The sequence below is a fragment of the Varroa jacobsoni genome, unplaced genomic scaffold, assembly GCF_002532875.2.
Source record: "Varroa jacobsoni isolate VJ856 unplaced genomic scaffold, vjacob_1.0 scaffold_530, whole genome shotgun sequence".
In the NCBI taxonomy this organism is placed as follows: Eukaryota; Metazoa; Arthropoda; class Arachnida; order Mesostigmata; family Varroidae; genus Varroa; species Varroa jacobsoni.
In genome coordinates this window covers 58,818-86,708 of record NW_019213432.1, presented here as the reverse complement: position 1 = coordinate 86,708, position 27,891 = coordinate 58,818, and the positions used below count along the sequence as shown (strand labels likewise).

Genomic DNA, 27,891 nt, shown 5'->3' with positions numbered 1-27,891 from the left:
ATATAATTTACTGTACATATAATTTAACGAGCTTGAAGACATTTAGTTTATTTGGTATGCGTTCAAAGTATTCTAATGCTCTTCTTACAGATGAATCGCAGCGCACCGGAGGAGAGTTTGGGCGCCGGACGTCGCCATCGCTGTTGTTTCGTGGAGGCGATGAGCTGCCTGAGCGGCCGCAGTCCGTTGTTGATTTCCGGGAAAGACGGGACCTGGAGATGGAACTGGACACCAGTCGCCCGTACGGCCGTCCAGCGGGTAGATCTATAGATGATCTGCACGCTGATACGCATCGATACCCTTTACGACGGAGCCACGACGATGTGGGACGTGACCGAGACGGGAAGGGTCTGGCATCATCAGCCGCTGACTATAGCAGACCCCTCTCGAGCGCCGCGAGTTCGGACCTTCGTTTTCGGGAGCCGGACAGACTTACCCAGCCTGGGGACGGGTATCTATTTATAACAATATAGTAGTACTATTAGTATGTTAAATATTATTGTTATCAGCCTGATTATGTTCCAGTGATCTCGCAATATCTGCGTACGTCATTTTCATTCTAGTCGAAAACGATCCGACATCCACGGAGGCGATCTCCCCGATGACCTGAGATACACCGACAAGAAACCTAGAGAACTGACTTCCAGTATTAGATCAACCAGCCGAATTGATAGGTGAGAATAGATATGGAACGATTCGTTGCCTATTGGGTAAACAACCGTCTCCATTTGATTCGAAACGGTTGAGGATGCATTGTCTGAGATGAAGTATGTATATACTTATGTATATTTTTGTCTCAAACTGTCTTCTTGTTATACATTTGATTGTCCTGTACAGTATAAGAGTAATTTATGTACTTAGCCTCAATAGCGGCTATAGAACAATAGTGTGATATATTGCTTTCTGCATTCGTTTTCTCATTTCTCAAGTCCTTGCTTTTCTCGTTGTCTTCTCAGGGACCGTTCGCCAATGAAGGGCGAGGTGAAGTTCCTGGATGAGGAACCTCCGCGCGCAGATCGGAACGGCCCTGGGAGCCGCGATAGCCACGGCCTCGCTTCCAAGGCCGCGCCGAAAAGTCCGCGATTCGACCGTCGTCTCGATCTCGATAGGACAGATACGTCATTCCGCGACAGAGATACAACTATCACCACGAGTCATAGAGAAAAAGATCTACGTGAAAGAGAACGCGCTGAGCGGGAGCACCGAAAGATCGGCTCATTGCTTAGTTCGCGCGGAGCAATGGACTCGTATGGATCATCGACCGTCGTGAGTGGCCGTGAGCGAGAGGCACGCCTTGCCAAGATGGATGTTGAAGGAGCAGCCAGCGCTAGTATCTTGGGTTCTTCTGGCCCCTCCGGTCATTCAAGCCATACGCCCGGTTCCCTTGTGGCCGGCGGGCGGTATGCGCAGCCCAGCGAGCGGCGAAGCGCCGAGAACCTATCTTCTCTCTATTCGAGGGACGAAGATCGACTCACGTCGAGGGTTCTGGAGCGCCGTAGCCATGAAGATCTACGGGACAGGACACTTGACGTAGAGCCACGTTCCCTCGATCGGAGCGCTCACCCTGAGGGCCACGCCGCCGTCGGCTCAGTATCCTCCAGTGCAACGCCGGCGGCGGCCCTCAAGCGCAGCGACATGCTTCGTCGGGAGGCCATTGAACGAGCAACGCTGAAAAGCCCCTATGGCGGACGTACAGGTGCCCCGGCAGGCAGCATAGGTCTGGGAGCTAGTACAGGCCTAAGCTCTCTTGGAGTTTTGGACCACCAACCTGGGGACTCGGCGCTCACCGCCAGCGATCGGCTGCGTAGCGAAATCGAATCTCTGGCTGACCAGAGGGAGAAGTCCCGACAGCTGCACGACCGACAACATTTCTCCAAGGAAAGGTAACTGCCGCAAGTTGTAACTTAATTCGGCAATTGCAGCATGTGATGTGTTTGTTTGCTCATGCTGAACAAATGATGGCTATTGCTGTGTGTAAGTAGCTTATTATTGTTAAAATATTTGAACTAGCAATCCCCTTTTCCTCACATCATGAAATATAAGAATGCACATTTGTATCAATATATAGCTCAGCGGTTCCAAGTATTTTTTTACCATTTATTTTTATTCTGTCCGTTACAATAGCGTAAAACAACAATACGGGTCTTCAGAAGAAGGACTTCTCTCAGAAAAGCGTCCGAAAACAAGTTCCTTGGTAGCCAGCGCGAAAGGTTGTCTCGACGATCTTTGGTTGGCTGATGCTGAAAAACGTTTGTTTGGTTCAGCCGAAAGCGACCGCCTTCGAGAGTTCGAAAAGTATGTGCGGTATCATATAGAGATGACCTTAACACCAAATCTACAACTACCCATCAATTTGATCGCTTACAAATCTTTTTACGTTAAAAGCTATCACATCGCCATTGAAGATCTACGTTTCATTATAAAAACAACACTCTTTTTTTAAGGATCGCTCATACTGGTATGTAATAAGGTATATTTGAGATCGGCACGGGAAATCTGTTAATGGGTTTAGCGCTAAAGCTAAATCGGCAAAATGAGCAAAACTCGCCAGAAAACCGAAGACACAAATAAAAAAGCCTGCTGTTTTAAATATGTCTATCTATACATTACGTATTTTGTTATATATACAAATATATATATATATATATATATAGTTATATATATAAATATAACGTCTACATTGATGAAAGCATCGGCTTTCGTGAGGTGTAGATTTATTGGAAGTTAGCATATTGTCAAACTGATGGGAAATAGGGAAAAATTTTAATTTCGTGCGCTGTAACGTCTTGCTCTTGTTTCTCATTTTTGCCGTAATTCTTTCCAAACCTCTCGAAAAAATTTTTACAGTAGAGGCATTCACTTGAACCAATCATTTACATCAGTGGCTGCGGTTTTTTTTGTACTGACACAGGATTCTATCACCAATCCCCTCTGCCGGGAATCTCTAAAATAAGTACTTTGTACTTTGTACTGTCGACCAGTAGTTTAACAGTTCCCTGTCTCATGTTTCTTTGTCGTAGGGCACGGTTTGGGGGTCGCGAAAGGGCCAGCTCTGCGCTGGCTCACGACGAACGCGACCGCAGGACAGCGTCCGACCTGCGGGGTCTTCCTGACACCGACGAGCTCGCACTCACCGTATCTGCCAAGAGCACCGTTAGTCCCTACATATTACTGATCAACCTAATCACTCACTAGTATGAGATAACGTCTTTCGCATATGGTAGCCTTGGGTCAATCAATTTAAAACATAAGACGATTCTCTATCTACGCGAAGGTAACTTATTGCGTGGTCGTAATATATGCCAAGGCAACTTATCGTTACCTTTGCCTTTATTATTATCAATATTATATTATTACCATTATTTTATGGAAGCTGCGTGTTCGAATCCGTTAATCTTCTTCTAATTATTCATCTAAAGGTCATGGACGATATGGATAGATCGTGTGAGTTCCGAGAGAAAATCTGCATGGCCGATCGCAGTTCGGCATTCGAACGAAGGGCGTACCAACGTGACACTATAGATGACCGTGCACTTCTCGATAGGGGCACTGACCCTGAAACTGACGCGTTGTTGGATGCTGCCTTGGCCCCGCTACAGGATTTCAGAGCCACCACATCTCAGGGACTTCTTCGACCACAGACGCGCGACGATTTGGACGTGCGGCTGGAGTCCCGTCCCAAGGGTTAGTACCGAAAAACCAAACTGATTAGTTCACATTTAGATTCCTTATCTAAATGTAAATCTACTTGAATTCTTTTTGCACAATGGCCATAGTGAGCAACAAGGTAGTGTATATGGAAAAACATTTACTTATGCCACCATATTTCGTATCAACGCATTTCCTATCCTCTATTTTTATTACGTTGTTCAATTCTTCTCTTTTACTGCTACTACACACGCTATAAGAGACGAAGCACTAAATTGGCTGAGTGACTGAATACGATCGAAATTTCAGATGTTGGGCGCATCCTCCGACGGGGCACCTCTTTAGAATACAAAGACTGTAAGGACTATAGCAAGACAGACGAGGATCGACTCCTGAGCAAAATTGAGCAGGATAACCGTCTTCTCGAAGAATTAGACCGTGCGAAACCGCGTTCATCAAGTATGCTTAAATAGATTTTTTTGCATGTAACATAATTTACTTATAAACTGAGAATAATGTCTACTCTGGGTGTTGGTGTTTTCGAACATTTCCCAGACTTTGATACATAGCAGTTTTTTCATTCCGTTCAATAATACATAGTATGCCTGTTGGACTTTATTGGAGAATAAATATTTTTTCTTCAATCATAAAGTTTTACTTCAAAGGAAACTGATTAGGCAATCAGAGTTCATGGTGGTAAACGAATGAAACGTTTTACACAGATCGTCCCCTCTAACGGTCAGGCTAAACCGATCCAGAAGAAATTGCCATCTGCCTTGAGCAGGATTTCGGTAGTTTTTCTGCTTTCGTTAGTCTATATCTTTTGTGACATGTTCTAAATTTACAGCTATATTTAAATAAAATAAAAAAAACAATGATTTTCTACTTTAGGCTTATATACGGATGTACTGAGACCATTATCAAACTATAAGCCTTTTCTATTTAATTCTTCCATTTGTGGTAGCTTGCCGTTTGGTGTCAGCTCCCTCCGTGCCAGTCGTCGGATGCGAATTTCGTAGAAAGCTATTCATATATCGTCAGCCACATTATTTCAAACGATTACAAGATATTAGCGTCTGCCTGATCATCACGTAAAAAACGTTTTCTTCAAAACTCTTCGTTGAAGCTGAACTTCGAATAGAACTTACATGCGATTAACCGAGATAGGATTAACTATAACAACATGGAATAACACCTTATGTAAGCATTATCGTTCGGCAGAGTCGAAGGCAAACCTAAATTTCTTTCACACAGAACTACAGCCTCTCATTAATAAGATAAATCCCAGTAAATATCTATTGCCGGCTCAGCTGTAAGATTGTATGTATCTTGAGTGAGGTTCAAGCATAGGCTGCACGGTCATTTACACAGGGTCTGGGTTAAACTCACGTTTGGCCAAATTAAATCAGATCTAAAGCTGCGGCTTTAGGAAATGAATTTGTCCACAGGCACGCTTCGGAAATTTTTAATTCCAGTTGCCAATCACAAATTAGTCCATTACGAAGAAGATGGGTTGAACGAAAAAGGCAGCTGCTGATTGGGTAGTTTTCTAAGTAACTTGAAAAAAGGTCCTTTTAATGTCGACAAGTTACGTGGCGACGAAAAAATGGGTACGCTACTTGCTCACAGCTCGTCGCGTTTTTTGCGGCACGTCTTGTTGTATTGCTCTGCTTTTGATCCTTGATTTTAGACAAAATATCTCACAGTCTCGAACGAATCCCTTCGGCGCGCTCCCGCCGCCTGTTACCAAATATTTCCCGCGAACAGCGCCGCCGCTCCATGTCAGAGCACCATCTGATTCCGGACGGGCTTGGGTATGACCATCCAGTTGAGCGCCCGATCGGCTCAGACTCAATGGGCCTGAGCGGAACGTCAGCATCAGCCAAGGATCGAGCCGTAGGCCAAGCCAGTTCTGCGCATGGAGCGGCGGCAGCGATGGCGACTCCTTCTGTAACTAGTCAGGTCGGGGGCATAGTAGGCCCTTCGTCCTCCACAAGAGCTGCAGGAACGCTCCGCGGGGACGTGGTGACGCTCGCAGAGCAAGGTGCCTTGACTGTCGGATCTGGCCAGATGATCAGCTCTGCCGGAGTTGTTGAAACCGGGCAACAGGCCCAGGTGATCCACAGGCCTCGGGCCGTCAAAAGTAAGGGCGCAAGCGTGTTTCGTCTTCTACTATCAACCGAAAAAAATAAAGTCAAACAAAGATAATGATTCACTCGCTCGAATGCCCGTTGACACACCGCTGAATGGTGCTCGTGAAACTGATGATGGTAATGATGAGGAATGGACGCTGTTCATGCAGGCATGTTCTCGCAAATGCAGTAATCGCAGTGATTGATCTATGCGTGAAAAGAAGTCGAACAAACTGATAAACGAGGCCGGTATCAGCAGGTAATAAATATGTAATAAACACAAAAACAGCAACAACAACATAAGCCGTTCATGCTTGTATTATTTTAAACAAAAATGGGGCGATGACTGTAATTTTAGGGTTAATAATAAACGGTGGCTGGCTGGCTGGCTGGCTGGCTCACTCGCTTCCATGGTACAGTGGTGCGTTTAATGTGGGTTGAATACTCATTTTTGCTCTCTGCTGTTTGAATGATATGGGAGTTCTACTCTGGATTGAAATCGTTAACCCACGCTTTTCCACGCACGCGTTTAGGTACACTCAAAGCAACACCTCTACAACCGATTAGCGCAAAGGATTAATTAGGACAGCATTTGTTAATGACACATGCTGGCGCGCTTGCCCTTTTCCTGCCCCACACATATCCGAATTGCCATGAATGGGGTTCCGTTAGAATCCAGTAGCAGCGCCTTACCGCGGGTTGTACCCGTTTGCTAATGTGATGGACACTTGGACGATGTTGAACCTAACGACTGATGATGCTACTTTGTGCTGACTGATGGATATATCGAGAGTTTTATTGCTAAGCTCTATAGCAGCAAGCCAACTATTCATTGATTGCTATGGTTCTATATATATTGTGGCACATTCGTACCGAAATTGATTGTTAATGATGGATGCCAATGCTACTCTCAGGAATGATGAGTCTTGTTTGACACCATATTACGCATTATTGAATGATGTAGCTAGCTGGAAATGCTCAAGGGCGATGACGAACCGTGCTTCCCTAAAGGGGCAGCTAAATAAAATATCTGTATTGATCTTTTATCTCCTGTTCTTGTTTCCAACGAAGATCAACTGCTCGATTGTGTTAGTGATGACTTACTCCTCTGATCTGGTTGATTCACTTTGAGACGACTGCGATTTGTATGTGTGTGCGCGTGTCTGTTCAGTTAGCTAAACAATTCTGCGTATGCCCCTATTGCGTTTTTGCATTTATCTCAGAAGCGATAGCACATGCTTGCAGTGTAACGAGAAACAGAACTCTGACATTGTTGGGGTGATGAGGTCCTCAAAATTGTCATCTCATTAATAGAATGCTATATGTTTTAGAGATAAATGCAAAAAAAAGTTCTTAGAAGAAGACAAAGAGCTTAGCCGACTTTTATAACCGTCAATGCATGCTCTCTTACAGAAACCAACTGATTTGAAAGGACCGTTACACAAGACCGTTGAAAAGTAGCTTAATCCTGTGAGAAACTTAACTATGCCTAGTTTTGTTTCCGCTTCCTATAGCTTTATTTGTAGAATAACGTGTATTTTACTAGATAATGGGGGGGAAAAAACCCAGTGATAGTAATTGTAAAGGGCGTTTAACTCGAACTAAAACCCGGCCGAGCTTACCATACTTCAGTCTTTTGCTGATAATGTTTAATCAATGTTTGGCCTCTTTCCCTTTTTTATCCTAAAGTACACCCCATTCTGTCAAAAAGACCAAGACCGAATCAGAATAAAGTAACCGGGAGGCTATCATTTGAAACCTTGGGCTTTCTCTTTTAGAAACGATAAATTTTGGCCACCCAGTATGTATAATATGAAGAAGAATAACTACATTCAAACGTGACGGACAAAATCTGTAGTCAAAAGAGACTCTGACGTGATTTCCCGTCACATTTCACTTATTCGGCCGTGGCTGTGGGCATTTTTTTCCCCACCTACATTCGTATCAAACGAACCATTTCGTTTCCATTTCGAGAATCGTTCCCTCACTAAAAGCATTGCAATACCGCAAGGGTAGCTCAAGCGACGTTTATAACCAGGAGCATGATGATTTTCTACGGAATGACATTCTATTACTTGCAATATATGGAGGATATGATGGTTTCAACAACGATTTCGCCGTGTGTGACTTATCTGGCCGTTATTTTTTTACCATATCTCGACTAAATCGAACAGCGCAACGAACAGACCCATTATGCACCGAGTTGTTTATCACTCGTCAGCGTAATACTCTGATGTCCAATGAAGTTGTTCCGATCAATAAATTATCCTCTATGGCAACGGTCAGAAAAAAATTCCGTCTCTCAGATAACGACATCCAGATTCATAGAGAACTGTGATGAGAACGCAGATACTGCAAGCGCCTGCTGATAACTTCTTTGTCAAGACGACCGCCACAAATGTGGCGTTTCTCGACGTTTTTTCTCCTATCTCCTCTTTCCTGTACCGGAAGCGGGGTGGATATACAGACGATGAGCTTAGCGTTGTAAAAGTCGACGCGTAGGCTCATCAACTATAACGATGGAAACGGAAAAGGCTCGCAACAATACTCGAATGCTAATGTGACTTTTGCTACGGCGAAAAAGCCAGCTGGGTAAATTTAGACTCAGCTGCCAGTGCACTTCTAAAAGGAGTGTGCATCTAAATATATAGATCATTTGCAGCCGTCATTGAAAAACCGACCGCTGAGCTTTTTTTATGTGGCAGGTTTAAATAAGGAATTGTTATTCTCATACTTCAAACTAAATGTTTCAGAAAGTGAAGATTTCTATACTCAAACTAGCTAACTATCAACTGTTACCTAGGCTTCAAGCACTACGTCCGGTATTGCATTCTATTTGACGAGTGGCTTCCAGCACGAAACGAAGTCAATGCGTCTGCCGGTCCATGCCCGCGTTCAGACCTACACTAAAACGTGTCCCTGAGACTAACACGTTACCCAATAAGCTATCACGGACACGTTACTTAAGTCTCGACAATGAACTGATAGGCCTCTTACTTCACTTCGAAATTCTGTGGTTTCCGAATTTCTTCAGTTTGATTGATGCGCAAGAGCAAAAGTTTCAATGGAAACACGGTTTCTGGCAAGTATTTATAACCACCTATGCCACGCGCTGTACAGTTTCAGCAACAATAGTCAATGATGATTCGGTTAGATTGTAGGCGAGTCATTCATTTAATGAATGACTCACGAAGTCTACGCGTCGTGTGCGAATTGAGCTTGAGTAAGTCAGCGAACGAGACTGGCATGTTATTATTGATACGATCAATGGAACACATACAACATCTTCAGGTCAGATCGCGCGTATCCTTCCTACGTATCCTCCCGACCCTGCCTGATACGATTCTGAGCGGTTCGTATTCCTCATTGGCAAGACTGAATAGATTGACTGATTGATCGATTATGAACTAACTTAAATTTGGACATCTTATATGCTATAATGATGCCGAGTCGTTATGTAGGATAGAAGCTGAGCATCACCTTAATGAGTATGGTTGCTTGATTAATTCACGTAGTCAAACTGCTACCTGTGTACCATTATGTATCATAATTTATCGGTATATATACATAGAGATTTAAAAAAAAAAATGGCTAGAAATCGATAACCGCGGCAAACATGGGAATGACTTTATATTTGCATTGGATTGGTACGGTACCGAAGTGATGGAGCCAGTGAAGTAATGAGTCATATGAGCTTGATTGTTCACGAACGCAGCTCCCAACTCCCCAATACCTGATCGAAAAGACAACGTTCTGTCTTCCCCTAAATCAATACGTAACCAATTTTGCCTGATTTAATTTCCGATTGATTGAATTAGCAACAGATCTGCGGAAGATACGTATATCTCACCATATGTCTGATAATTGCTTGCCGTGCTGCTCGAGTAGTAATAACATCGGTAGTGCGAGCGCCGTCAGCAAAGGGCGCTCAGTGAGGAGGCTTTACTAGCATCTTTCGATTAGACGACTGTTAATTGCTCAGTGATCTTCTTAGCGAATGGGAACTTGTGTTGATATTTGTGTGGGTGTGTATGTTAGGGTCTGCGCGAGCTTGAGATTGGACTGCGCTCTAAGGGTTCGCGGACTGAGGGCTCCTTCTTCTGGCTAGAAGGAGCAAGATCTCAGCATGCTTGAAACAGGAAACAAAGCAACGTTGTCATGATTGATAAGCAAATGGTGAATCAGGATAGGCGATTGATGGTTGCTATGTGAATCTGATGATGATAATGATGAGTTAACGAAACTTCTCACCTCACCATGCCAGCACCGGCCACTTTCCGTCGTGCATTCTGCCGTTGCACCCGCCTCGTCTAACCCGCTCGCCGGCTCGCTTGCTTACGATACCCAATCCAATTTTACAGAAGCCCCTCAACCACAGCCGACGGTTGGCCAGGCACCTGCCGGCAACGCCCCACATACAGTTTCCAGCCAGGAGCTGGAGGGTCTGATGAAGAAACTCGAGCAAGACAACAAAGTACTCGCCGAGCTAGATCGGAAACGCCTCGAGAAAGAGGCCCTACAAACTCAACAGCAGCAGCAGCAGCAGCAATCCTGTATCTGCGGACACATAGATACAGTACAGTCTGGCAATTCGGCACCACTTTGTTGTCAGAATGCCGGACAAGGTAGGTTCTTTCTTGTGCGCGGGACGACTCAATCGATTGCTAGGACTACACATTTCTTACTAAAACAAACTATCTTGCGCCTGAATTGCAATTCTACGCAGCTGGTTTTCGATAAAATGACAATTTTTTACAAGCCTGGTGAAGTAGGCGCATCACTATGAGTACCCTGATGGACGCAATACATAGTAACTGATTCAGCTTGACTAACCTGTAAATGGCACAATGTATTTTTCTTCCTGTTAGTTTAATAGCTGTAGTTTAGGTTTCGTCCTAACGCTTATAATACTACCGATTTGAAACATTTTTATACCGCAACATATGCCAATAAAGCGAGTTCACTTCATATATTAACGATAGTCTGCTGATGAATATGCGCTTTAAAAAATAGGATTTTAAAAATACTCGCAGACCGATAACGCCGATGGTACCGCCAAGCGTGTTAATAACAATAATTATATCGATGAATTAATGTTATTATAAACTTTTCATGCGGGTGAAGGTAATGCCCCTAAGCTGTCTAAAAAGTCCTTAAATCGCTAAGCAAATAAAATACTAATACAAATACAAACGTGCTTGTTCTTTCTACTAACGACACGTGGCGGCAATGGCACATGCGTTGACGTGTTTGGCAACGTGAACAGCGACAACAGTCACGCTGGTGACACCGGCGCCCGGCACTTGTCCGCACGTTCAGCTTATCCAACCTGGGACTTCAGGCACACCCGGCTTAACCTGTTGCGCGGCGCACGGCAAGCCCGTGGCATTACCATTAGCGCCGCCAGCATTATGCACAGCTATGTCTAACCTACCGAGCGTGCCAGGCACCGGCATAGGCGGGACGCGCTGCGTCAGCACAGGTGTTAATTGTGCCACGTCCGCAGTGACCCCTGCAGGTACACTGCGGACTCAAACGCCACTTGGCCTACAGAACAAGCTCGTGCAGCACCCGAGCTCGTATCAGCACGCAATTGCTACGCCGGACACAGTCATCACTTCGTATAGTGCCATGTCACAGAAAGATTTTTACGGTGAGTGACTGATGGCGTTTGGTTGTTGAGTGATTCACTTCTTGAGAGAGCTGAACAGCATGTTTATCCGATAAGACGGTGAGGGATATGTACGTATCCCCCACCGTTTTATTCGAAGCTATGTATATCTATCGACCTTCTTCTAGCCTAGCTGTTCTAGTCTCAGTCAGAATATGCATTATTACTACCCGTGGCATTCTGCTGGAGAAGTCTGAGGTGCACGAATCACCAAATCTCTAAAAGGCAATTTTGGTATCATGTTAAGCCTTGTCTATTAAAAAATTCTCAAGACTAACAAGAATAGTAATCTGTTGGAGCAACGCCTGTTGAGTAACGGTGATGACAGAAAGTTTCCCATTGTAGTTCCTCTATTTGATTTTTCCGCTGCGACGTTGGACGTTGCTGTCCGACCTCAGCTTTCTTCTCTACTGATGAGTAATATGGAGTCTGTTCATCATACTCTTCAGTTACTTGCAGTACACATTAGCCGTAATTGCCTACAGGACTCATAATGTAGCTAGTGCTATAATGCAATTGTAGTAATCAACGCCCACATTAGAATACCAAATAGACAGCATAAAGCGCATCAATCCACTGATACGACAGGCTGCAAATATCATGCGACATGAAAATTGGTCACTGTTGTACCGTGATAATAAAGAGAAGTTAACGTTTCTACGTCTCCGCTTTTGATTCTGGCTGGAATCATGCAGGACCTGCTTGTCCTGCTGTTTTTTGCCTTATTTAACTAAGAAAGGCGAGTATAGCGTTTTTACATGACCGTAGTGCTAACATTTAGGCGCTCTCAAACTCGTTTGTGAGTGTTTTTTTAAAGTCAACGATGCTTCCAGTAGTACATGCTTTCTCAAGCACAAGGGCTATGCAATCGCTATTGTGGCTTCAAGAGTATAGAATACAGCAGCCACAGATGATTTCGAGAAAAACAAGTAGTGTCGTTAAAAAGATAAAGTCACTTTGAAATATAGAATAAACGCTCCTATCATTTCATACTGGACGACCTTATATAAATTTTGATGGCATGTTTGACATGACAAGTATTTATCGATCCATGACCCCTGGTACAAGACGAAAGCCAATTCCTTCCTGAATAAAGCCCGGAATTTGAGTACAGGTCAGCTGCGATCCAATCTTTTCGGGTTGAAGATCGAAAACTTTTTTCCGGTGAAAATAGATGGTCTACATTATTACCAAGTTTTGCACAGATTTTGAAAAATCCAAGGAAGACTTTTGCTGAGGAAATCGAAAGATTTTAGCCGATTTTATCCAAAATTTTTTTACTGAAAATTTATCCAAATGGCGCAAAATCCATTCATGCGTTCTTTCTGTTACGGAAGTTAACAGCCGTTTTAAAGAGTAGAATGTCTATCGCCAACTAGATCACCTAGTTCGATTTCTTGGCTTTGTGCCTTTTTGTACCTTCTAAACTTTTTGAGCGTTTGCATCTTTGGAATTTTCGGCCTGCTATCAGCACTACGTTGGGTTTCGGTTGCAATTTCTTGTGTACATGTAGGGTATTTAAGCGACACTTGAACGAATTTACACCCACCAATGTGGCTTGATGTTCGACTGCTGTACAGAAATGGTTTTGGATTAAAAAGAGAATATATTAAAAATGATTGTTGAGTCGTTTAGTTAGGTTATGAATTGCGGTAGATGGTAGTTATATTCTTTCAACAATGACACTTCTAGTGTACGTAGAACATTTGGTTAAGGTCATTGTTGTTGCTTGAATGCCGTCTTATATACAGAGCAAAAAATTCTCTGTTTAGATGCTGTATATTCAATACGATGAAAGCAAGCAAAATAGATAAACTGGTGCGTATATTCTATAAAAATAGCAGAAAAGACAATCGGATTGTGAATGCGTTTTACCTATGCATGTATACATACGCTCATAAATGTTTTTTCGTTTTGTGAATTTTTGCATTTGTAGACGATTTAGGGGTAGAGTCTGTGGATTATGTAGAAATTCCCGGCAGAGGGCGCTGTCGAGTTTATTTAGCACGCTATAGCTACGATCCATTGAAACAGTCACCAAATGAAAATCCGGAAGCAGAACTAGCGCTCTCTGCTGGCGAGTATGTGCTCATATTTGGCGAAATCGATGAGGATGGCTTCTATAACGGAGAGCTTCTCGATGGCCAGAGGGGCCTCGTGCCGTCTAATTTCATCGAAAAACTTACAGGTGAAGTAATGCTTTCTTCTTATTGTATAACAAAATTCAAGTAATTTGTCTCATTATCAGTGAATGCTGAAACGGTACAATTCCATCTCGACAACATGATTGTATAGAGCCAATCTGTGAGCTTATATCGTATAGTGGATGTTTCACTCGGTCCTCTTGTCTCAGTTTTGGTTAGCTTTGATGGTACACTTAGCAGATCTTCGCCGTGAGCCACACCCGCGTATTTCACCACCTATTTTCATGATAGCCATCTGATTATGGCAAGCGAGAGTAAGTAGATCAGTAAACTGGTGCTGAAGCCGTTTTCGGGGATACGATGTCGCCCCCCGATAATGTGACCCACGTCGCAAAGTTGGACTTGACAATGTTCACTGCTGAAGGAAGAACAAAATTACTTAAGATTAAGACGAATCGGCTGTTTTTAAGATTTCGACAATAAATTTAAAATATAGGGAACGTACACTGAACCCGAACACCTGTCAATAAGCTTAAGAATAGACCGCTTGTCGTTTGGGGGCAAAATAAAATGCGTCGATTCCAAAAATATGTTAGACAGAGCAACTATATGACGAAAATGGTTTGTACTGAATTACGTTATGTAAGGGAAGACTGTTTTGAGGGGAAGCTGCTCGACCCTAAAGCCTTTTCCGGAAAAATATAGGATATACCTACATCGTCAAGTATTTCAAGTGACCGCACATGTCTCAAAAAATGACATAGGCAAAAGGCAAATTTTGTATTTGACGCTGTGTTCTAGTACATTTGCTAAGGATATATGCAATCATAAGGATTTATAGGGACTCGAAAAGGTCCAGCGTTTACATACAATACATTATCTTGGGAAAAAAAATTGCCATAGCAACACCCCAAGCATTGGGGCCAAAGTGGAAAATATCACGCCATTTGTGAGCGTGATATTTTCGTGAATAGGCGTTAGTTGACAACAAAGCTCAATGACATTTTCTGGCATCTCGTTCTACACCGGTGGTAGTAAATGGAGTAGGTATAAAATGACGTTATCTAGATACAACAAACAAATAAGCTGGTCGATCTTTTCAATACGGTATTTTCGGCATATTCGGAGTAATCGAGTTCTAGACGCAGACATCAAGTAGGGCTAATGCGAGTAGGCTTTAGCCTAGAGCGAAATAAAGTATACATGTGGTACATAATGCACAAGTGACGAGCAAACAATTAGCAGCTCTATATATATATATATATATATATGTATATATATATATATATATATATATATATATATGACAGATATAGTGAACTATCAATTGAACGACAGAAAAAAAAACGGCAACTCGACCAGTGGCTGATATTATGGAACTAACATATTATGGAACTTCTTATTTAATTTGAATCCAATTCGAAGTGATGATGATGATGATGAATGATTTTTTTGTTCGATTGATAAAAATGGTAGCTTTTATAAATGCATTCATCTAATACAAGTCGTTTTTCTCATAGGGGAAGACCTGTTCCAGTTTCAGACTACAGTTTTGTATTGTTATCGCGACTCAGACGAAAGTAGCGTGGCCGGAACCACGTATATGACCCCAGATGAGGGACAATACGTTGTCGATCCTCCAGTTAGGATCGCACCAGAAGATTACCACCGAATGAATGGTTACATCGGTAATATAATAAATGTTCAATTCTCAAAAGTCATTATATAACAATAGAGTTATATTAATTAACTAAATATGTCTATTTTTACAACTTCAGTCCTCCTGAAAATTAATTATTTTCCTTTATTACGTTAGTTTCGGTATTCTATTGCAACTGTACGGTTAATTAAATTCGATTCACGTAAATCCGTCCGTCTACTCGGGGATTATTCGACCCTTTCGTTAAAATATTGTTTTAGTTTAGCGCAAGTTACCTTTTTGCAGTTAAAGTATTCCCCCCCGGTTATATATCGCCATAGTAAACCAATCATAGAAATCACTATTTACCTCTCGATTGCAAAAAATGTTAAGATTTTTATTTTGAAAACCTACAAACGTTTCAGATATTCTCAGCGGCTACTGAACAAATCGCTCGCAATGATGATAAATTAGCTCCTGAACAAAATTTTCAGTTAATCGCCTATTTTGAATGTGTAGAAGCCCTTCGAATAAAACTCTACGAGACCTGATTCAGGACAGAAGGACTGTGCCTACGTGTCATTAGATATTAAGTAGATAATGGCAGAGAATCGTAAACCGCACGCAAATATTGGTTCAACACGATTTCGATCCTCTTCTTATTACAACAAATTATTGTCATTAATATAGAATAGCTAAAACACGTAAAGCGTATTGTTGGAAGCCGAATTTCAGTGGCCAAAGTTAACAAAAATTAATCTTGCCGTCTAGATGCTCTGATGTGGCGTATATACAAACCTTTCTCCTACGCATCAGGACATCGAAATGGCAAGATGAATTTTGGTTAATTCTAACCACTGAAATTTGTCTTCAAGCAAACGCTTCACTGAAATACTTTTGCCTCGAAAGACCCTATATGAATATACATAAATTTTCATTATTTTCTCGGTGGTCGAAAATTGTCGCGTATTTCTTCGTTTTTACAGCCCAAATTTGTTGCTTTTTGTAGACATGGAGGAAGACGACGAGCCTGGCGGTGATGAGGAAAGTTTTACAGAAATGGACGGAGCGCTGCCACACTACCCGAGCGGTAGGCTCAAACCCCAATTTGTAGTGCCGGCGCCGCAGCGCCTCGTGTTGGAACGCCAGCTGAACAAGAGCATCCTGATTGGCTGGCTACCCCCGGACGTGGTGCTCGGCTCCTTAGAGAGCTATCAGGTAAGTAGAAAATTAGCTGATCTGAAGTGCCAGAACCTTCATCAAACGACTGTGTGTATTGCACTTAAGCGGAACGAGTTTTTAAAACATACCGTACTTCGTCGGTTAGTGTGCGTGCAGTTTTCATGTCGCGCATCTCAATCCGCTTTCTTTTTCATCCGTTCTATTCCAACTGTTCGATAGGTGTACGTAGATGGCGAGCTGCGCGCGGTCATCCGTGCTGGCGAACGCACTCGTGCCCTCGTAGAGAGCGTAGACTCCTCTATACCGCACCGTGTGTCGGTGCGATCCGTGCTGGTCAGTGGACATCACTCCAGGGACGCGGCATGCACAATTGTTATTGGCAAGAACATCCCGCTGGCGCCGAGCTTCGTCAAGGCCGCTAGCATAACCTCTACATCGGCCTTAATTCGCTGGATACCGTCGAACTCGAATTTCCAGCACGTCGTTGCCGTCAACAACGTCGACCTCAAACTGGTGAAACCGGGAGTGTACCGTTATTCAATTACAGGTTTATCGCCGAATACCGTCTATCGGGTATCGGTACGGGCGCGGCCGGGTAAACTGCTTGTGCAGAACACCAAGAAATCCTCGCTGGTTTGTTCGGTTGAATTTCGCACATTGGCCAAAGGCATACCCGACCCCCCAGTGGATATACGTGTCGAGCCCGGGCCGCAAGACGGTACGATCCTCGTAACCTGGTTACCGGTTCAGCAAACCAATAATCGTATGTATTATGATCATCATCCATATATATATACATATTGCATATTGTGTTATGCCTCAAGTGAGAAAGTCATATCAAATATGCTATATGTTTTTAGTTAGAGTTGCAATGATGATAACAATAATAATAATACTAAAATGATAACACACATTCGACCTTCGCTCTGTACTGCTATCTAGATGCTTTCTTTTGTATTTGTATTCCATGTATGGTATAAGAATCTTTTTGCTAATATATGTTTGTCGTTACACGATTCCCATCAACTAGCGGACCAACCTGGGTTGCCTGTAAGCGGCTATGCAGTTTTCGCATCTGGCCGTATGGTGACCCAGATTGACAGCCCTTCAGGTGATCACGCTTTATTATCCCTTACCCATCTGCTCAATTCGCGCACGATCACTGTGCGTACGAAGGCTGATACACTGTTGTCGGCTGACTCGCTTCCGTGTCATATACCTGAGCACGTCCTTAAGGGCAAGCGGCTCCCGCCTAGAGTAAGTACTATGCAATATTGCTTACAATGCTTGTATGTAGAACAGAGAAGGCTAGCTCGTCATATCGTCTACTTCAATAGAGACCTTTGTGCCTTGTATGCAGTAAGTAGCCTATTCTTGTTTTTGTCCTTAATGTTAGGTAGCAATAACGTTGTTATAAAAATAGTTGTTGTCCAACTCCGAGCAGTACATTGGACTATACTCAGATCCATGAATTTTCGAAATGTTTGCTATCTGGTGGTTCAGTACCTTTTTAGAAACTAGGGAAACAAAAAGTCATAGAAAATTCGATAGAGGGGTGTATTTTGTTCCCCAGACAATCCTATAAAAAGACCTTAAATTACGCCAACTGAAAAATGTTTTCTTTTTTTCTCTTTCATTTGTTGCTCGATCCTGACTTATGATTTATAGCAAAAATAGATCAAACTCGTAAAGGAAACGCAAAATATCGTCATAGAATTATATAGTTATTACTGCGTACCGTTAGTAGAGGAAGAGCATTTTCGCTTGAAAATTCTTCAGAGGACTACTCCTGGATAGCGGATCCAGTACTGCAATAAATCAATTGCATTTTAATACGCCCTAGCGCACATAGCGTCCTAAAGATAAATGCGGCAAACACATTGCTTTGACTATACGAAAAAAAGTGGCGCAAATCCAGTTGGGCTTCTTTGAAGTAGGCCCTAATCATCATTTTTGCTCGCAGTGATCCAAATTTTAGATAATGGCATCGGGTTGAAGAAATTCTGATTTGAAGTACGTTGTGCACTGCAATTTATAGCATATTACAAATGATCCTCATCAAGATCGACTTTTATTATTACTTAGCCATTATCAATTCTTTTTGGGAATTCTGCAAACTTCGAATCAATTCCTCCTGTGCAGTCTCTAGGATGTTGTCGAAAAGACCATTATCGGGCTCCAACAGCAGTGGCCACACCAACAGCATCCGGACGAGCTGTGCCCCTGCGGAGAGCCGACTGTAGAACTTCATTCGATCCATACCTCGACTCAGAGACAGAACTCGCAGCGCTGCTTTGTCAGGTGTCTTTGAAGGAACTGGGTCGAGTGATCGAAGTTTCTCAAAGAGCTCACAATACGGTTTGCCATTTAGCATCGGTGTTAGTAGCACTCCCTTTATGCTTGTTTGTCCTTACGTGCATAATGTATTCACATGGGTTAACATTTATTGAAACTTATCTAAGGTTAAAATTTATTGTAACACGAATTTGGCTGTTGGAATGTCGTAAGTAAGTCTGATAACCTTCCAAGGGGGAAACTCATAAAGGGCCCGCAAGTATCAAGGGTAGGTTCTAAACACGACATGCCAAGAACTAATGCGCACGACAAATTTCTTTATCAGTTATTTTTTGTTTGTGATGTTGGATTATACCGAGTTTATTCAAGAAGGTTTCAACCGTCATACGCTATAGAACTAAATGTAAGACCTATCAGGACGTTTATTAATCGAATCACTCACAAATCAATGTCGAGAATTTTTTGGGGAGAAGTTAGTCACTCGTGCTTCAAGAGTATAGCAAAGAAACTAACTTTAATTTCAAACTTAAGAAAAAGCGGACGTTCTGTGAATGGCTCTAGGTCCAGATATCTTGTCAGCCTTCACCGACGCTTGCGTCCGTCCATGGCTTTGTATTGACCTTGAGTGAATTTGTTTACGATGTTGAATCAAGCTTATGCACGTAAGCGTCACTTGTGGCGTCAAAAATATATCTATATCAATTGTAGTACGAAATGTGCTAGCGTGTTTGATGGCATAGAAGAGTCAAGTGACTATATATAGTAGACTTTGAATGAATTGTAATTTAGTTTTGGATGTATGTTATACTACTCACGCTTAAAATGTGTATATATATCGTTATATATGTCTTGTCCTGCAAGAAGATGTTCCGAAACGCCAAGCCCGTGCGAACACGAAAACCAATGCAAATGTATTACATACATGTTCCATATATTCACATACACAGCGATGATTGACTAGCTCACTCCTGCTGCCGACTGCCGAATTTTTTTTTTGCACTAAACAAAGCAGTACCCACTTTTGTGCGTTTTATGCACGGAAACAAAATAGCGAAGCAACGAGGTTGGACGTAGCATAAATGCTACTCACTTTTTGTAATGTTTTTTTTTCTATGGGCCCGATCATTAAAAGTGGAGTGTTTTAGCCTCAAAAGGAGATCCAGGTAGTTTTAGCGTTCGCCTGCGTGCCACAGTGGAGCTCACGAAACCATAGTATTATTCATACCTTAGACACGCACGCGTGTGAAATACTGTGCAAAGAAGAATCAATATTGACGTCCTTGCAGGAACAGCAGATGTTGCGCATGGACGAATCGTATTCAGAGTCGGACGTGGTGGATGAGTATGGACGCCGCATTAATGGAACAGGACCCGTCGGCGTCGGTGTACCTGGCCGAAGGTTAGTTGGGCCCCAGGGCCGGCTGCAGCAAACAACGGGCTATGGTGCCTCACCCCCGCAAGTGGCCGTGCGGTTAGGGCCGCACGGACCCAAACGGAACTCTGCGGGTCAACTTGTGCTCGAGCCGGAAGAGTGCCTCTCGGACAAAGAAATCTACCCCCAGGTAGAAAAAGATTTCCTTTTATATTTAAGAGCATGCCTATTTCTTATCGATAAGAGTAACCTACTAAACTTAACGTAAGGTTATGAATAACTTATGAACTAACAATCTTCCATATGGAAATGTCCATTTGTATATGGAAGCGCTATTTCCAACGTACATCAGTTTCCAATGTGGACTAAAACAACGTTGGGAAAATCGCAAAAAAACAACTTTAGAGAACGAGGGATTGGGGGGTCGAAGTCACTCGTATTTTTCAATTTCGTTGTCATGTCCTGACTGTCATGCGGAATTTCCAATTTGTTTCAATACCACAGGGGCATTATCAAATTTTTATTCAATTTTTTTTAAGCTTTTAAGCTCACCTTTTAGAGAAATGATGATCCTTAGAGGAAATGATAATAGGTATATTTTCTTTAGCTTTTATACGACTATTATAACTTCAATCCACGTAGATTTCTATTACGACTCAATGCTGTTAGCTAACTTGTTAAAAAAAATTGCCACTCCTTCTGCTCTACCCTCTAAACACCTACCCATATACCCTATAAATTCGGTAAATATGGTTACTTTGTTTGAAGATTCGTACTTTCTAATAAAAAAAAGAAAAGCTGCGATGAAGTTACGCATATACATAATACTCATCCTGCTTTTGTGACATATTGAATGAAATTTGTAGGTTTTGAATCCCGCATTATCGGCTTCTGCGTCTGGAGCGGTCCCGGCGATTGAAGTCACCAAAGATCGCTCCGTCGTAGACAGTTACTCGGAGGAGGAGTTCGACAAGGTACACAAATTTCGTAGTGTTTGCTTGCTCATTACGCAAATATCTGCTAGGCACATCTTTCAATACCGATGTTGTCTGCTGCAACGTATCACTTACGGCAACTACGTCTCCAGCATCATTCGAGATTTGCGAAGCACTTTATATACCGAAAAAAAGGCTAACATTAGTAATCAATTTTATTTCGAGAAAAAAGTCAAACTTTACCAAATCAAGGCTGTTGATTTTCAGCATAACGAGCTCCGGCGACCGATATCGCCGGGGCTCCGGAGGGGCATGGGTCCGCGAGGTCGAGGAGCGGGGATAATGATGGGCCATAGCGGCCCTACGGGTGGACAACGAAGTCGGTGGTTTATGGCGCTATTCGATTACAACCCCCTGACGATGTCGCCCAATCCAGATGCTGCACATGAGGAATTGCCCTTCAAGGAGGGTCAAGTAATTCGGGTAAGTTTTTCATTACATAAAGACGTTGCCGTTCGTATGAGCTTCTAGAAATCATTTCAAGATTTTGCTACAGTTATATTTTTATTTATATAGCCGTGTATCAGTAATATACGCTATGTTACATATATATATATATAAAGTTCTTAAAGGTAAGTGATTTAGGTTATTGCACGCTTAGAAACTGTTCTTATATTTTACACAGTACTACAGTTGAAATCATTCAAAACTCGATATGTGGCACATTACACATCTTCCGTTCGTAGCTAGATTTGTCGTGTATGTTTTGCCCCCAACGTAACTGTGTATTTCCAAGTGACAAAGCGTTCAAAATATCTAAGCTGGAAAATTATTTTATAGAGCTCACTGCACTTTCGATTATCTCAAAATGTCTATTTGTCGTTCACTGCCTCACAGGTTTACGGCGAGAAAGATAACGACGGCTTCTATCGCGGAGAATTAAATGGGCGAATGGGGTTAGTTCCCTGCAATATGGTGTCCGAGGTCCAGGGCCCGTACGCAGGCGGGCAATCAGGTCAAAGCCGGCCGCACTTCCAACAGCTCAGTCAAGCGCACAATCGACCACCTGGAGGCCAAGGACCACGCCGGAGGATGATAGCACTTTACGATTATGACCCATCGGTAAGAAACGTGACTCTGTTTACTCCATCCCCTCCATCGTTTTTTGGGAATTCGCGATTATCTCTTGAAAAAATGGTTTAAAATGCATTATTTCATCGACCTTGTCGGTAAATCTGCTATTTCCAAAAGATGTCTGCTAACCACAATGACACGAGACCCAAATTGAACTTTCATTGCAAGCATCTTTCCCTATATACACATTTTCTTGATTGCAAATTAACGTTGTTTCACTCTCACGCGTGGTAGTTGTCACCAAACGCGGATGCCGAAATGGAGTTGTCATTCAAAACGGGTGATATTCTCGTTGTTCTTGGTGACATGGACGAAGACGGCTTCTACATGGCCGAACTTAGAGGCGTCCGGGGTCTTGTGCCATCGAATTTCCTCGCAGATCCACCACCTAATTACCCTGACCAAAGAGGCGGTATGGGGCCACCAATGCGAGGCCCACCGAGGAGCGGACACATGAGCCATGGCGGGCCTCAATATCACAGTCAACATCCACCATCCGGTCACCCTGAACATGATACGCATGGTCGGCAAGGTGATCCCATGCACGAAGGTGATCTTTATTACGATTCGCGGCGAGGACCCCCACGAGGACCAAGTGATTACCAGGGAGGTGGAGGGCCTTTTCCTCCACGACCCAACCCTGGTGGATCCCAGCAGGTACAAGGTTCTCAAGGTCCACCGGGACAAGCGAGTCAAGGCGGTCAGGGCGGTTACGGGTATAACGCAAACAATACTGGCGGTTCAGTAGCACACCGAGACCCACAAGGCTACAGAGATTCTAGGGATTCCGGAGGACAGAACATGCAAGGACAACGGCCTCAACACGGTCTGTTCCTATGTCTTCTATATTTCACAGATAGGTCATCTTATCAGTTCGTAATTGGATCGATAGCCAGCCTTGACGGGGCAATCTTTATTGGGAATATGTCTATTATAAATATGTGGATAAACACATAGTAAACGACAATCTATAAAAAAAAAAGCTTGTTTTTTTCATATTCACATTGATGCCGTTAGTAATTCGTCAAATAAGTTCGCCGAAATCCGCAACAGGAGCATCAAAAAATTTAAAAAACACAACTTCAGTGTAAGAGGGGCCGACTTTTGGATTATATACGTTGCGAATTTTGCGGCTCCTATTGGAAAGCGCTAAAGCAAATTAAAGAATACGTAAAGCAGATTTGTTGATTTCTCTAACGAAAGCATGTACACCATTCTTTTGAACACAACAAAGTAAATGAAAAGCTTGGTATTGATAAAGTTTTGATTGATAAACGCGATGCGTCGGGTCTCACAATCATCCAGTCAATCACCTTCGATCGGTCGCTGTTCTGTACGATCATCTATGTTGTTTGTTTTTTCCAAAGCACTCCGTATAATGAATACACGATCTTTCTTTAATACGTGAATAGTCAAAAATAACACGAGTGCGTTTTCTCCTGTTGTTTGCATTGGATCGTCTTTAGGTAGAGGCAGTATGGACCCAGAAATGGCCCACCGAGTTGAGTCCCATCCTCAGCCCCAACCGCAATGGTGAGCGCTAATCCCCAGACCACAACGTGCAACTGCCGCTTTGCCTATAAATGTGACGAAGGCGAGCATCGCACCTTCATTTATCTCGACGCCTGCAAAAGTGAAAGCATCCGAAGATAATCTTATGCTTCCAACTGAGGACGATACATCCCTAGGGAATGTTTTGGGTCGCTTGATAGCTCTTTGTGAGGCAACACCAAGAAAAAAGGAGACACTAGGACCGAAAAAAAGTGGCGGCTATTGGAGGTCTTGGTCCGAGAACCTGCTACTACAGGCTTTCCTGACCGATACTAAGCGAGCGAGTTTAAGTGATTTTCTGCACTTTCTGATATGACGACGAAAAAAGTTTAGGAGAAGTAACACAAAACAAAGAAAGAGACAGAGAGAGAGAGAGAGAGAGAGAGCGAGCGAGCGATAGAGAGACAAATACGAAAAGATTTAATGAAATGAAGATAAAAACCGACTGGAACAGTTAATATTAGTACGAAATGGATATGAAAAGACAGATAGAAAAAAATGACGATAAAGTGTTGAGTAACTTATAATTCACGACTGCTGATTGACTGCCTTGTTTAGACGTGACCGCGAGCAAGGAACTTCGGTCGCATGTTTCATGAGGTATTGTTTATTATAATTATTCTTATTAATAACACTACGATGATGATGATGATATCCATTGTTATTATTACGGTAAAACTATTATTACAATTGAAAGTTAGAACTACAATAAACGACGTAGTACACTGTAATAATAGTAACGATTATAGTAATAAGAAGATCAATCACTCTAATCACTGTAGTGATGATAATGATAATATTAGCACATCGTAATTTGTTTATGAAGGCCGTCGTCGACTAACTGATTGAAAACACGAAATTGAGCGGTGGAGGAAAAATAGCAACCGTTCATCGTTCTACACATCCTACACAATAACGGTATATATACATATATACAATGAGGTAAAATATACAATACAACCAGCCAACCTTGTACCCCGTAACATATTTTACCATCCCAAAAATATTTCCGTTAATCTTGAGCGTCAGTGATGGCTACCTCATTACAATTACACCATGACTTAGGAGCCAAAAAGGGTGAAAAAAAAAAAAGCAAGTTAGGGTAAAAAATTACGTTAAGAAAGGGCGGATACAAGGCGTACATTACGTATTTCAGACGAAAAACGTTCTAGGCCGAAATAGCCTCACCTAACAAGATAGCGAAACAACTTGAACATAATGCTTATGCGTTACCTATTATATTGACGACACAGTAAGCTACCAGCCGATAAAGAACCTAAACGCAGCACAATTTGCTATGAATGGCGCAGGTTGACCTATTCTTGGTAGATTTTCAGCCGTGTTTTTGGTTCGCCTTATTCGACACCGACTTTTTTGTTTAATCAACCTGCCGTTGCGCTGAAACTGTGGACTCTAATAGTAACGTTATCAAACTAGAAATAAGAAAAAGTAAACTATATGAAATAATATACAAAGAAATTATTTAATTGAATTTAAACGATCATTATTAAAACTAGTACAATCATGTAATGATTAGAAATTCGCTGCTTCGAGTGTCTTAAAATCCTAGTTTTTATCATTGCGATGAACAGGGGTTTTGGCTGCCCATCAAAAAGGTACCCTGTTGTTGTTTTTAAAAAAAAATTCTAAGAACCATACACCGTTCTAAATTCGAAGGTGTTAATCTATTCATAAGTAATAATAATAAACAGGTAGTATAAAGATCATCGCCCTATCAACGGGGTGTGACAATGAGCTTGGTTAAAGACTATTGAGTCAACAGCTAAATCTATTTAATGGACTTCTTATGATTGCCCATCATTAGTTAACTTTGATTGTTTTGTCTTCCGAGATTTCCTGCAAAACCCGCATTCAGTCAGGCATAGATTGGTATCAATGGCCTTATTGATCTTGCGCCAATAACGCCTGTATGCGTGTCTCAATACTGACGGATTAATTTAGTATATCAACAGATTGCTTCGTAATCATTAAGACTGTAGCCAAAATGTTTCGGTAACCATGTCCCGCTTTCGCTATGCCTAGAAGGCATTCACGCGGTAGCCTTTGGCCGAGCTACTAATTAGGTGTAAACTATCAGATGATCAAGTCAACCCTAATGCCCATGTGTCGACACTACGCTGACGTGGGGGCGTCCGAACTTGCAAACCAAAAGCACCCGATGCACCAACTTTACCTCATATGAACACACAGACTATTCGAATCAGATCATAGGACCTAAAACTACGAAACTTACGTATATACGGATGAGTATTCCTGCGTGATCAACTTCTCATGAAAAATTAATGATATCGGGAGAAAGGGCCGCCTAGGCTATATTTCCTGCTAAGTTTAAGATAATTACGTGACATACGCAAAGCCCGCGAAATCGATAGATGTTTTCAAGGATCTCAGCCATCTCACGTATTGAAATAGAAAGCTGCATAGATAGCTGGTACTGGCACGTATCTTATACGTACACATTGAATTAGGCTAGCCGATGTGGAATCTCTCACAGCTTCAAAAAATCTTGTTTCGAAAAAAACAAGCCGCCATGCTTACTTCTTAGCTTATTTTTAAATTTTCAGAATTAATGCTTTTACCGGCGGCGGAACGATGAATCTCATAGGGCATTTGCATGTGCGTTTTCTTATTGGAGCCATCTCTATATACAATGTGTCATTAGAAATCCTCCCAACCAAGGTTCGATGACTAAACAGAGAATAGAAATAAAGTAATTAGACTACTTTTTCATAAAGTAGTGTATAATATCACACGTATATGTGATGCAAATCACCCACTAGACTATATATAAATTAATATTAAAAAAAATGTAACTTATGTATATATGTAATCTTTAAATTTCGAGTTTTACGTTTATCGCCATCGCCATAAGGCATTCTGCCTTCTAGTGCGAAACGAAATCTGTCTGTCTGTCTATGCCCGAATTTGTCCCTAGGACAACGTGTCCCTAGGATTATCATGCAACTACGCTACCCACTAATCTATGACGGCAATCAAACTTTCTAACATTTATAGTAGCAGTTCAGCCACAAAGGAGTTTTCCCTCGCTAAGCAATGCATAGAAAGCTTGTAAGACTATTATGTTCATATCGAGAAAAACAACTGCATAGCTCACTCATTACCACTTGTTTTTTGGAAGTTGTGCAGTTATAAGGACGCTTGCCTTAGAAAAATCGACAACAGAAATTATCTAAGTACTATATTATACTATAATTATATGCCGTACTTATACGGCATTTGCGCGGTTTTTTGCCAGGGTATTCACACTGATTTTGTTACTATTACGAATAATGAGAGCGATTCGTTCGGCAGCGGTTTGTATAGGAAGCTCCGTTGTGCGCAATTTTCTTATGCTCACGGAATAAGTCGGTGGTTTGGTATACGAGACAAGTTGAGGAAAAGAGTAAGCCGGGCTATTTCTTACATAAATGGAACGGTTTGTGTATACGAAGTCTCTGTTCTACGTGTCTGCGATTGACAAGACACTACTGTATTGAACCTTTGATGTCTGGGGCCCACCACTTCCGTATTCGTGAACATAAGAAATATATAGGGGAGATGGCAAACGGGTACAATGAAATGATTTAGTCTTCAGGAAAACAAGGTTTTACTTTATGAATTTTCTACGTTTTATGTTGTTATTGCCCTGCTGCAACCATATCCTAGCATTGTTGCCATCATCGTCGTCGATGTTGCTACTGTTCAAGTTTGCTTACGCATCGCGCTGTTCATCGGACTGTAAAGTCACCCGAAAAGAAAATTGTTTGGAAAAATCGATGCATAAAGAACGTTTTTCGAACGTCTAATACCGCCTCTGTACAATTACTAACTACCTTCCCCTAATGGAGCCGCCGTGTCCGAAGTGAACAAATCCCGGGATGAATGGGAAATCGATCGAGATCGGGAGAAGAAGAACGTGCAGAAACAGTAAACAATACCGATGAACTGAAACAAACTAACAAAAACTGACGGGAAAAAAGCCAAAGCCGAGCAAATCGTACCCTCATAAGCACATATATTACATGAACATGTGTACACACCGTACCAATTCCCACGAGTCCTAAAACTGAGACCGAATAAGTGTGTCTTTCCCTCCAAATACTGCTATTTCCCGGCACTGTTTTCGACTGAGCCTTCACCATCTAACTGAACTGGACAGAGTCTTAT

At 42.3% G+C, this 27,891-nt stretch overlaps 1 protein-coding gene across 3 annotated transcripts in view; it reads left to right on the top strand.

The window, feature by feature from the left end:
* LOC111261186 (uncharacterized) overlaps window positions 1–24,355 on the top strand; it is a 43,723-nt gene extending 19,368 nt beyond the window's left edge. For 2 of the 3 annotated variants that reach the window (XM_022834484.2, XM_022834485.2), the window contains 21 exons: window positions 91–451; window positions 564–674; window positions 957–1,883; window positions 2,125–2,295; window positions 3,021–3,153; window positions 3,420–3,684; window positions 3,958–4,107; window positions 5,339–5,791; window positions 10,142–10,405; window positions 11,047–11,433; window positions 13,388–13,639; window positions 15,116–15,283; window positions 16,244–16,452; window positions 16,636–17,179; window positions 17,447–17,673; window positions 19,998–20,273; window positions 20,950–21,057; window positions 21,286–21,501; window positions 21,916–22,140; window positions 22,387–22,978; window positions 23,619–24,355. In XM_022834484.2, the coding sequence (XP_022690219.1) occupies window positions 91–451; window positions 564–674; window positions 957–1,883; window positions 2,125–2,295; window positions 3,021–3,153; window positions 3,420–3,684; window positions 3,958–4,107; window positions 5,339–5,791; window positions 10,142–10,405; window positions 11,047–11,433; window positions 13,388–13,639; window positions 15,116–15,283; window positions 16,244–16,452; window positions 16,636–17,179; window positions 17,447–17,673; window positions 19,998–20,273; window positions 20,950–21,057; window positions 21,286–21,501; window positions 21,916–22,140; window positions 22,387–22,978; window positions 23,619–23,689 (6,110 nt within the window). In that variant the 3' untranslated portion in view covers window positions 23,690–24,355. The remainder of the gene's footprint in view (window positions 1–90; window positions 452–563; window positions 675–956; window positions 1,884–2,124; window positions 2,296–3,020; window positions 3,154–3,419; window positions 3,685–3,957; window positions 4,108–5,338; window positions 5,792–10,141; window positions 10,406–11,046; window positions 11,434–13,387; window positions 13,640–15,115; window positions 15,284–16,243; window positions 16,453–16,635; window positions 17,180–17,446; window positions 17,674–19,997; window positions 20,274–20,949; window positions 21,058–21,285; window positions 21,502–21,915; window positions 22,141–22,386; window positions 22,979–23,618) is intronic. The other variant, XM_086968598.1, reaches the window with a different exon arrangement.
* The last annotated feature ends 3,536 nt before the right edge of the window (window positions 24,356–27,891 follow it).